This window comes from Poecilia reticulata, chromosome 3 (assembly GCF_904066995.2).
Source record: "Poecilia reticulata chromosome 3, P_reticulata-male-v2, whole genome shotgun sequence".
Taxonomy (NCBI): Eukaryota; Metazoa; Chordata; class Actinopteri; order Cyprinodontiformes; family Poeciliidae; genus Poecilia; species Poecilia reticulata.
The window spans coordinates 17,306,054-17,318,378 of NC_088832.1; the positions used below are offsets into that span (position 1 = coordinate 17,306,054).

The 12,325-nt window shown below is 39.2% G+C and overlaps 1 protein-coding gene across 1 annotated transcript in view; it reads right to left on the bottom strand.

Annotated features, from left to right (window-relative positions):
* pde3b (phosphodiesterase 3B) overlaps window positions 1-12,325 on the bottom strand; it is a 47,807-nt gene that overhangs the window by 4,781 nt on the left and 30,701 nt on the right. Inside the window, exons 2-14 of the mRNA XM_008405239.3 lie at window positions 10,559-10,609; window positions 8,764-9,009; window positions 8,267-8,418; window positions 6,510-6,610; window positions 6,187-6,409; window positions 5,980-6,071; window positions 5,539-5,693; window positions 5,148-5,282; window positions 4,832-4,943; window positions 4,127-4,240; window positions 3,591-3,790; window positions 499-702; window positions 225-386 (exon numbers count right to left, since the gene is read on the bottom strand). Of these exons, the coding sequence (XP_008403461.1) occupies window positions 225-386; window positions 499-702; window positions 3,591-3,790; window positions 4,127-4,240; window positions 4,832-4,943; window positions 5,148-5,282; window positions 5,539-5,693; window positions 5,980-6,071; window positions 6,187-6,409; window positions 6,510-6,610; window positions 8,267-8,418; window positions 8,764-9,009; window positions 10,559-10,609 (1,947 nt within the window). The remainder of the gene's footprint in view (window positions 1-224; window positions 387-498; window positions 703-3,590; window positions 3,791-4,126; window positions 4,241-4,831; window positions 4,944-5,147; window positions 5,283-5,538; window positions 5,694-5,979; window positions 6,072-6,186; window positions 6,410-6,509; window positions 6,611-8,266; window positions 8,419-8,763; window positions 9,010-10,558; window positions 10,610-12,325) is intronic.

The window sequence follows — 12,325 nt, forward strand, 5'->3', positions numbered from 1 at the left end:
GTCTGCTGATCTACAGCGAGTTTCACTTAAAATGATCTCCTTGGTTTACAGAAAAAACTCAATGAAGACCCACAACAAGCTGAATCTTGAAACAGATTATCTACAGGAGCAGGAGACCGCAATATGTAAAAGAAAACCAAACTGATACTTTGTTGAATCCATGCCACAAGGATAATAAAATGGCCAGTGAGTAAAACTTTGCTCTATTAGTGTACAGACTGTACCTGCTCATAAAACTCATTAACAATGCCTTCTGTCCACTTGAGGTGCAGGTCTCGGACTTTGGCCGGTCCATTGATGTCTGCCAGCTTGATACAAACTTGGCACACCAGGAGTCTGTCGTTCTCATTGGTCCAATCAATTCCTGGACTGTTCACATCGTTTACCTTTTAACAAACAAACACACATGGATGCCTTTTTTTTTTTTTTACCGCAACACAGATTCCAGAAATGTGGAGATCAATGATGATGTGATGTATGACTGGTGTGATAGTGCACCTTGGCATTGAACTCAGCCAAAAAGTCAAAGTGCTTCTTGAGGTCTGTGGCCAGTATTGCCTCGATGACGAGGAAGCGGAAACGCTTGAATTCAACGTGATCCAAGTTGGCCAGGAAGTTGAACTCGGGCTGGGACAGGTAGAGGCTCCAGGCGGATGCAGCGTGGTGGTTCTCTAGGACTGAGCGGTCGTTGTACAGCACTGCCTGCAATCGACAGGACAAAAAAAAACAAACAAGTGAAGAACTGCAGAGTAAGGTTGTTCCTAACGCTTAGTTAAGAAGCTTCACTAATGCATTCTTTAGATAATGTATCTGCAAAGACATAGCAATTTGTTTAGGATTTAAAAATAGCAACAAAGAAAATCCATAAAAGAGATTTTAAAAAAAGCACAAAGATAAATGGTCATGAAAGACGCATTAGGCATATTTTAGTGTAATGACTGTAATGATTAAAGGCAAACACGATGACAAATGTAGCAGTATTTTAACGCAGACGGTAGTTCACCACACTGTCAGCAATTAACCGGTTCAAGGTCCATCTCCTTTCTTTTGACCTATTTTTTTGACTAAACAGAGACAGTGAGAGTCCTACCACTGGTTGTGAAAACACATCAAAACTGGAACAAGTGGTTAATTATTCCTGCTCTCATGTGCATTATGGAGAACAATGGGATGAACCTTTCACGTGAGCAGTAGCTAATCTCGCTTATGATCTACATTTGTAGTACATTTGTTTGATGACATAAAAGCAGTTGAACAGAAAGTAACTAAGGAAAAGGGATGCAAGGAAAAGCACTCAAGTTAAATATTAACCGGTAAAACTAAAGGAAAAATACACCCTAAAGAAAAGAAGACACAGTTGAACAAACACTGCTGTCTTTTACAGACATTATTCATCAAATTCCAAGAATAAGTAGAAAGAGAAAAAGTTACTATTAGCTGCTTTGATGCAAACAATATGAGGCCTTGTGAAATTTTAAATCTTTTGTTTTACATATAAAATTTAGAAAAATGTGGCATTTGTGTGCATTTAGCCTCAATAAAAGCAGTTCTTAAAGAACAAGAATGCAATTAGATGTGTAAGCCACCAGATTTGTACATCTAGAGTACAAATTTGGTACTATAGATGTAGAGTACAAATTGGGAAAAACAAATTGGGATGTTTTTCCCAATTTGTCATTGTTAAACACAACTTCAATCAGATCGGATGGAGAGAATTTCTGAATGAAAGCTTGTAAATATGTTAACTTAGTGTTAAATGCATACAGATCTGAATACATTGTTATTGCAGCCACAACGTCAGCCTGCCATGGATGCTCAGGCTAGTTAGTATGGCCACCGATGATGATGGATAAACCGTTTCCCTGTAGTGTTGATTTGATTCTCCACCAGTAGCACACTGAGAAGCGCATACAGATGCGATTGACAGCGCTAAGACCCTCCTCCTGGCTCTGATTGGTTGTTTCTGACCAGGAGCAAATGTGTAAAAAACAAAAAAAAAAAAACATTTCTTTTATGCCAAAGTTACATGCGGCAACTTAATGTTGTAAGTACAGATATGTGCTTAAACATGTTCAAAGACGATCAGCTTTATAAAGTATACAAAATAACACAAAAGCAAAATAAAAAGAAAGGAACTTTTATTTCTCTCCATATAATCTTTTCATTTTTTGCCCAGCATTATAAAGGAATAATTTTGTAAATGTATGAGAACATGAAGTATGTTTTACAAGCTAACCATTCCTCTTTATGGCTATCAAACCAGGATTCTTTTCTTTTACATTTTAGTGCGACATTGTGCTGATCTTCAGCCACCACATATTCAAATTAATTTGAATTCGTTTTACACCTGTTAACTGAAGGACACAAGGACACTAACATAACTACAGGATCTGTGTGCAAGGAGAGACAGAGAAACTGGGGAAGCTAAAAAAGAAACTTTTTGCTAATTTTATGATAATAGCGTAAGAGAACATTCTGTACAATCTTGGCAGTGACACACTGGCACACTTTAAAGAGCCTTAATTCAAATTAAAGAGTAATTGACGAACCCATCCACTGATTTAGGTTAAGAACACAGCAGAGAGCCAGACATGTGATTATCTCACTCACAGGGTTTGCCTTGAGCCCAGACGCCAAAGTTGATATTTGCTTTACGATTGATGGTTTTCAGAAAAGAAAAATCCTTTTAAAGGTCAGGTTGAAAGCTTAGCAAACAATGACCCTCTGTGCTCAGTGGATGGCAGACAAGAGATAATGGATGAGGTTGCATTATGTACTTCATGCAGGACAGAAACATTGGAAAATTGTTTGTTGCAAGTCAGGTGATTTGAGTTAAATAAAAGAGGAGGGTGGGAGAAAAACCTCCAGGATATATTTCTACCTGTTTAAAAAGTCAAAAATGACAGATTTTAGGACTGTATCACCCTCTGCATTTATTAACATTGCTGCTGAAGATGAAGCCTAGAAAATAGATATTTTATTGCAACAAAATCTTACACTGAAATAATGCATTTATTTGTGAAATATATGTGGGAAAAAAATAACTTATTCATGTATTTATTTTTTGGTGTTGACCCTAACAATTTCTACAAAATGGTCTCACTTGATTGATGTCATAGAAATTTTAATTTGTAATCCATAACTTTCTGCTTCACTGGGGTATTACACATGACCAAGAGGCCAAGTTATTCTAACCCCCCCTCAAAACAGGAAGGATTACCTATCGTTAAAAAGCCTGACACGCCAAATCCATTTTTGGCTGACAAATGGTAAATGGACTGAACTTCTATAGTGCCTTTCCAATCATTTTGACCACTCAAAGCGCTTTACACTCACAAATGTACACACATTTATACACCGATATGCAGATCAGTAGGCAGTTTGGGGTTAAGTGCCTTGTGAAGGGGCACGTCAACATGTGGCAGGAGGAAGCTGGAATCGAACCTACAGCTACTCTGCCCATAGAGCCACATCGCCCAAAGTAACTTGGTATCAAATTGGGGTGTGCAAAACTTTACAAGGAAAAAGTTAATCAGTAAACGCATTCATTATTTATGGTAACATTTAAATACACTAGACCAATAGGTTACCTGAGGTGCATTAGTGGCTATTAGAAAGGCGTTTGTACGACCGGGATGGTCGTAGTCATGCATTGCAGCTGCTACATAAAGGGCCATGAGCTCCAGGGCAGGTATGTTCCAGGCCAGGCAGCCATAGCTGTCATCTGAAATGGAGGAGCTCTTGGAGGTGGCGTATGATATCCTGCCTGGGGAAATTCCACTATCTGAATCTGGGAAAAAAATAAAACAGTTTGACATTTTCTCATTAAGGACAGACACAAAAAAGTACAGTCAAACTAAAATAATAATAATAATAATAATAATAATAATTATTATTATTATTATTATTATTATTATTATTATTATTATTATTATTATTATTATTATCAAAGATAAGGATGAAAACTTCTAATGTAAAATAAACATTATAAGTTTACATGACAGAAATCTTACATCAGAAGGTGAGAGGAGATAGTGCTCAATGGATTTTTATTAAAATGCGATACATATAGCCATGCTGGATAATTATGATGTTTCTTTTTTTTTGATGACTCAGTAGCATTTACCTGTGTCACTTCCTGTCACATGCTCACTGTGGATCTGCTGGAACCCAGGGATTGGTCGAGTGGTTAGGTACCAAACAGCGTGGAGCACGTCTGTAGCGTGGACCCGGTTATGATCTGTTTTAAAGCAGAACAGCGCAAATGAAATGTATCCTTGTGGAACAATATAATAAATACTTGAGTGCAGGCTTCATCAGCACAAACATCACTATCAGCTAATTTCTTTAAATTATGCATCAGTCCGATATCCATCACCAAGTCATTTTCATCTTATTGCCTTTTGTTTATGTGTTTCAGGAAGTGGAGGGGAGGAGGCTGACCATGTGATAACAGATTGGGTTTATTTTTAGTGACAGTAAACATATGTAGTGATGGTAATGCAGCGCAGGATTATAGGTTTTTACTTGAAGCAGGTAAGCAAAGTCAGTGGCATGATCATTTTTTCATGGTTTCAACAAGGGTAGGTAAACATATATTATGAATATATGATAGGTAAATCTGTTATTGGTCATAACAGCAATATTAATACCAATATCAATCAAAAAGGTCATATCGGTGCGTCCCAAAAATGTCTATCCCGCTAAAATCAAATTCAAACACACAATATTTGTTTAAAAAGAATATCAGAACGTACACATCAAGATCAGTTTGACAAAAAAACAAAAAAGTATGTCAAATGTTTTAGCCTCAGCACAGTCTGACACTTACAGGGAATGTCTCTATAGCCACTTTCCAGAGCACAGAAGTAGGACATGAACTCCTTCACAGGGATCTTGAAGATCTCAAATAGACACATATCCTGGAAAAGCGTGTACGTCACCTGGGAAGACATGAACTTGAGCTTAAATACAAACTGGAAACTGTATTACTGCATGCGTCTTTGGTATAATTTCATTTGCTCTCTTTGGTTACCAACAATCTCGTTCCTTCGCAAGTCCATACATGTATACTCATGAGGTCATTAACTTTAAATAATCAAAGGAAATAGAACTGTAAATGTTTAGTTTATCGCTTTGGTACTAACGTAGCTGAGGATCCTTCCGGTTTTCCCTCCTGTTGTGTCCACCAGTTCAAAGATCTGAAAGTTCCAGGTGTCCATCTTCTCCATGAGACCCTCGTGGTCCTCCAGCATGGAGTCAAGTCTGAACTCCTTATCCCCCTGAAGAAGACAACCACAGAGCAAACGCATGAAAAGAAGGAAGAACAACAGTAATAGTTTTAAGACAAAATAAGAAGAAATAACTAAATATGCCATGCATGTCCACCGTAAGTTAAGGAGCTGTAGGTTGATGAAAGTCAACATACCAGTCTTTAAAACACATTAGGTCAGAGGGGCAAGTGTTAAAAGTACCCGCTCTTCCGATCTTACTACCCGGGTGACCCATGTCGAGCAGAAGCAGTCTGATCAAGCTAACCTCTGCTCTCTGAGCCTGGAGCTCAGTGATGGGGCTCTTCTCCTTCTCCTCCTCTAACACTCCCAGGTCTCCTTCAGCGTCTGGCTTCCCATCTCCAGTCACGTCTGGCTCTTCCCTGATAAAATCCCCCCCAGCGTACTCCAGCCCTTCAACCACTGTGAACACAAACAAAACACAAGGAGAACGTAAGGTTAACACTAGTCTGAAAGAATAAAAGAGTGCAGTTGCTGGTTATTATATTATGTCGTCATGTAGCTTTTATCTAAAATGTAAGTCTATTCTCAACAATTGCAATACTCCGGCGAGTCCAGCAGAGAGCAGCATTAGTATATGAAACTTCCCAAAGAGGGGTTTCTCTTTTACCATACTGGCTCACCAAACGAGATTGTCTGCATAACTGGATTCCACTCTGTGACGTGCAGCAGGCATGACAGTTTGTACCTGAGCGCCTGCGTTGAGCCTCGCTGTTGAACGGCTGATGAGAGTCCCCCGACTCGCTGCTGGAAATTCCCTTGAGCATCTGACGACCACAGCTTTAGCAGACAACGACAGATCATATTGGCATGTGTACTGCAAATTTATTGATACAAGACTGGGATAAAGTGAGACAAAGGTAACATGGGACTTCCGCAGCACATGGTCTCTCACCTGGTGCACAGAGAGAAGGTAGAGCTACGAGAGGCCTGTTGGAAATCAGTGGAGCTGACTAAAGGCTTGTGGAGGTTCAGATTAACACTCGGCTTTGTCAGGAAGTCCGCTGTGTCTGGGAACTCCACGGGCAACCGAGGGGTGAGGGATGATGAGGAACCTGTATTTAGTGTGGGTGGGCTATGGCTTGGTGAGGTGACTGGGCTGAGGCTGGGAGACGTGCCTAGAAAGGAGGACAAGAATGTGGGGACAGACAAAGGGGCAACACTGAAGCAGAGCTGTAGCAGTTTAATAAAATGTGCAAGTTTGGGTAGTTGTCTCACCTGTTCTCCTGGGCACTGTGTGGTATGTTAGGGTGACAGAGGAAGACCTCTGTTTGGGAATGGTGAGCAGGTTTGCATTGGGACCGTTGGTCAGGCTTGAGCTGTTACAAAAAAGCCACAAACTCAGATGTTTTTGCTCATCAGGACAGCAAAGCTCATCTATCCTTCAACATTGAAGTGATCTCCTGCCATCTAGTGGAAACTATAGAGACACCACCCCATGGCAGTTTCTCCGAGGACTGTCTCAAAAAAGTAAGAAGCCAAAGTTTTGCTTCTACATGCTTTTTTTAACAGCAAGAAGCTCTATGTTGTAGTAAAAGTCGTACATCATTTTTTCTTTTCTGAGGTGTGATTTGTAAGACGTTTCAGGTTAAAGGAAAAAAAGAAATTACAGCACCAATTGATCCCCGTTTCTGAATTCCAAAATGTCAGACTGCCAATTAAAACCAGACCTAGAGAGTAATTATTTTTATATGAAATCACTGTTTGGCAGGGAGCAGTTTGAAAAACGGATCTTTGTGGATAATTTTGTAGCTCTTACCGTCTCAATCTTTGACTTACACAAAATGTTTTAGTTTATAATGAAGAAGACTGAAAGTGCAACTCGTTTTCAGTGGTCAAAAAGTTGAAACAATCTCATCTCCTATGACATTTGATGAAGCATTATGCATATCACAGAGACTCACATCAGCCATGTTTTCATTTTTTTACTCCAACTCAATAAAACAAAACGCCATTTTCTAGCTATCTATGTCTTGCTATTCAGAAACAAGATAGTCAATAGAAATTGACTATCAATTCACTTTCACTTTCAGGATTTTCTGCAACAAAGAGCAGCAGACCATCACACTGCCACCACCATGCTTTATTGTAGCTTTTTTTTGTAATGCTGTTAGTTTATACCAGGCATAAGGGGATATGCATATTTTGGAAAGTTCCACTTTCTCTCTTTTTGTGAAATATTTTGAGGATTATTTTTAGTACTGGAAAATGAGAGGCTTTTGTCTCTTTCTCTTTGGACAGCAGTTGTTTTCACCTTGGAGCTGATTAAGTTTTCATCAGATCTTAGAACTGAATCGTAAAAAGAGAGCTAAACTGGGGAAAGTGGGACCTAAAGTTATTTAGATGCCGTTATGGGTTCTTTTTATATGACCTTGTTGAGTTGTCAGGGGACATTTTTGTAAGATATTAATTTCTGGGAAGGTTCACCACAGTTCCATGTTTTCCATTTGTGCATAATGGCTCCCACTGTGGTTTGCTGGCATCATAAAGCTTTAGAAATCGACTTGTAACCCCTTTTTGTTTCTGTTTCGTAATTCAATTTCTTAAGACTTTTCAGGGAATATATATATATATAATGATTTATGTTCAATATATTTTGCATTCCTACCAGCTATAACTAATCTTATAAACCAACAAGGCCTGTCTTCTCATGAAGGATCAAACATTGTGTTCTCATTTTTTTGTAGCACCATGAAATAAGGGGTCCAACTTTTTAAAATAGGTATTAGTATCCTTAAAACCAAGTTAACTCATCTGTTATAATTAATAAACAAGATCTGCACTTAAAGGTTCTAATGTATTTTTGTTAACACAATAAAATACATCCCACAATATTAGTTTAACTAGAACCTATCTGTAAATTTTCTTTTTTTGGATGAAGCTAAAAACAGCTAACTACAAACATCCTTTTGGGGAGGATATAACTGCATTTTATCAACATTATGTAAGCCTGCTATAAATCTGCGTCGTGCTACCTGGTCAGGCTGAGGTCACAGTGGGGTCTCTTTCCATTGTTACGCTCCCAGCGAGAAGAGGCGGAGTCCAGCGGAGGGAGTGCAGACGGTGTGGAGGAGGTTGAACTCCGCCTGGGCTGAGGGGTAGGGAGGCTGTTTCTGCTACTCAAACCCTAGCAGGGACAGAAGGGTTGTATTAGAGATAAGTATCTGGCTAACAACGTCTGATGAGGCAAAATAAACATGGACACAACAGAAGGTTATAGACATGGGAGAAATTCTTACTGAATACAGTGCAAAACTGCAAAGTGCCTACTAAGACAAAGCCTTCTCCAAAACTATCAAACACATGATTGGAGGTGCAGTTGTACTTTGTTCCACAAATTCCTTAATATCATTATCAGTGCTATGCATCATAATAATGCCTGAAAGCCTAAACTAAATAAATAAATCATCAATATGGACAGCTTAAGGAGATAGGAGGTAGGTTTATAGCTGTGGCGAAAACCTTTGCTCACCTTCATGCCTTTCCTGTCGCTCCTCTCTGCAGAATCCTCTGCCTCTACAGAGTAGAAACCTGGGAAGGGCGTAAAGGGGTTGACCCTGGGGCGACACGAGCCTGAAAACGTCCCCATGAGGCTGGAGATGCTTCGCAGAGTCGCGGCAGTGTTTGGTGACAGTGATGAGTCCATCAGCAGCTCTGACACGAGGTTTCTGGCCTCGTTGATGACTGAGAGATCCACGCCATTTCCACTCACTGCACCCTGCCACACGAACCCAAACAAAACACCCAGTTAGGAATGAGAGGCGTTCTCGGAAGGATATGGGGGGGCGTCTTTAATGATGAGCATTATTTGTTGCCATATGTGGTCCTATTGTTGAGAGAAAGTCTTTGCTTCCCCTAACCCAGTCAGAGGTAGATGGTGACAATTTAACTTCTGTTCGCTAATGCAGAAGGGGAAAAAAAGTATAAAACATATAAATGATTTTCATGGTAAATATTGTTCTAATGGGGGCCATTAACCAGAAACTTGCAGAAATATGTCAGCATTTAAAGGCATTCCTGCTACCAAATGTAAAGACCTGAGAAAACTATACAGCAATGTACTGATATCAGAAATAACCCTAACCCTTACCCAATGGCCTTCATGCCTACTCACTGAACAAGACTCCACTGCTGAAGAAAATTCATGTTCAAGCCCATTTAAAATTGCTAGCGGTCATTTGGTTAAACTAATGCAATGCTAGGAATATATCGACTGGAGGGGGGACAAAAGTTTAACTCTTTGGAACTCAGTGCTAAAACATAGTTCAGTAAAGTTTGAGCATGAAAACATCATGGTGTGGAGCTATTTCTCAGCAAATTCAACTCCACATAACTGGGAGGATGAATGTAAAGTACGCACTGTGTAGTCAGGAACGAAATGAAACATTTAATAAGAATTTGGAGATAAAACCATTTTTTTCAGCAAGATAATGTTCCCAAGAAATCTCTACATATGTTAAAAACGATCCTAGAATGGCCCAGTCAATTACCAGACTTAAAGCTGAATCAAAGTCAACCCTTCTCCACACAGGAAAGTTTGGGATGTATTCAACACATTTCATTTATAATAAATATTCCCTTTGCTGTTCAAATTTATTGCATACATTTCTGCTCCACTTGGTTTCTTTGTGTGTGTGAATAACTTAGGTTGTTAGCAACATGTGGTGAGAATTTTAGGGCAAAAACCATAGGAAAATATTTACTGAGAAAAACATTGAAGAGTTCATTATTTATTATCATTGGTAACTTCCTCTCCAAGTTCATTCCCCTCATTCTTTCTCTTCTTCTGGGCTCTTACAAAATAAGACAGAAGTGATAAAAAAAATAAATAAATAAATTTTAGGGGAAGGGGGAAACATCTATATTCCATTTTGAAAGTAGGATAAATCAAAAGTCAAATGTCATAAATTGTAAGAGAAATCCACCACAGTGTAATCCTTCATTTTTGGACAGCTTTCATAACAGAAAATGTTCCTACTGGATCAACGTTGTCAAGAACACAAGCAAACAATGACTTTTGGCCTCTGGCAGCTGAATTCTTTTACAGATTACACAAATAGTTTAAACGGTACACATAAATGTCTGAGTGAGATAAAAAAAAAAAAAAAAAGTGCCACGATTCAAGGGTCATTGTATGGAGGGTTTTACACAATGTGGAGTAAAAATGTGAGGAAGTGCTAAAGGTGAGTTCAGCTCTTTGAAAAGAAGAATATTTCCTGATTGACCTTTAAACTCAAAAACTGAGATGAAGGAAACGCAGTACCGACCTGATACTGTGGCTTGTACCAGTGTTTCAGATCCCAGTCCCACAAGATCATCTGAAAAACACAAGTACAGCTGTCAGTCAAACATCAACATATACATGCTCATAAGTTACAGAAAATATGACAAGTATCCACAGGCCTCGACCTGTGCTCCACTTTGAGCTTCCTCCAAGGGGGGCACAGGCAGGTCAGGAGCAGAGCTGCACAGCCTCTGCTAGTTTATTCTGCCTGTTATCTAAACACACAGTGTAGTAAAAGTTCACATTAAGGATTTCCTGCACCACTTCATGCACTCTCTCCTCTCCAGGTACCGTGTGGCCGCGCACTGCACACAGAGGCCTTTCACTGAGAGCAGAAAGCAGAAAAGCAAACCACTAAAACCACCATGGTGCGTCTACAATGGAGTTATGAGATCTTATCAAGCGCCGACTACGTCAATCGGCAGCATTTCCATGCTATCTGTTGGTACCCATGCAAGAGCTCTCACACTTTACAGCACAGCACGGTCAAAGCTGGCACAGGTTGTGTAACACTACATGGGTGAACCTGAAATAACCTGATCTCCAGTGTCAAGTATGATTGTGACATAAATCAAGCAGATATTAATTGCTCAAGATAGCATTTGAGCAGGGTTTCGTGCATGTTTTTATTGTTTTATTTGCCATACATACAATGGAAAGGGGGGGAAAGGCTTTAAACGTAGCTTCTTTTTACTTTGTCTTTGATTAAAGGGGAAAAGTTGTAATGTATTGGCTGTTGTTATTATGGCTCCCCGCACAGGGCACCATGACATCATAGGGCGGCAAAATAAGGAAAAAAACAGTTAATTGCTTCTCAAAAGAGTTTTTTTATTGCCTATATGTATATGTAATAATGAGCAAATATCATTTAATCTTTTCTAATTTAAAATATCCTGGTTACACCTGAACTTAATTATTCTGCTATGTTCAATCTTTTTCACAGCTTTAGTTTTGCTTTAGATTGATTCAAGCATGAAAGGGACAAACAAACGGACAAAGAAACCTGACTGGCCCTGATTTGACATTGTTGACAGATTCTAAAAAAAATACATATTGAATCTATAAATACAAAGGTGTCAGATGCAGATACAATTTGCCCATTTCTTCAAATCATGCAAAAACGTCCAATACTGTAACAGTGGATTAAGCCATCATGTAATCTCCATTTTTGCCACAGGGGGGACAGGACTGATTTCTAAAATAAAAAGCTCTTCCACACAGCACCAGCCTAATCCCAACATGTAAACATACAGTCATGGATAAACAAGGCATACAATGTCATATTAAAAGTATTTAAAAAAATAAATACATAAATAAATAAAAACAAAATCACATTTCTTCTAGGTAATTATTTTATTTATGAGATATCACTATCTGAGAACACTATGGACTCTATTTACAACTTAAACATGTAGTTCTAAGAGAGGGCAAGTCAAATCTATGACTACATTTGTTAAATAGATCAGTGGGTCCACTCCTTCAAATCAGTACCTGCTTCATTGATCAAAGCGGGATGTTGGGTGTTTGTCATCAGCATCTGTACAATGCTGCCAAACATTTAATATGGCAAATAAGCCCTGCCATGGCAACCCGACATAGAGGCCAGCAAACAATGATCCGCACACCATGGCAACCAGATGGCGGGAGAAGGCCGTAGGACAGAGTTGCTGGCCTTCTGCTTGTTTACAGAGAGAGACGGAAGAGCTGAAACAGAGGCGGACATTAAAGAAGGGACAAGAATAGAAGACAT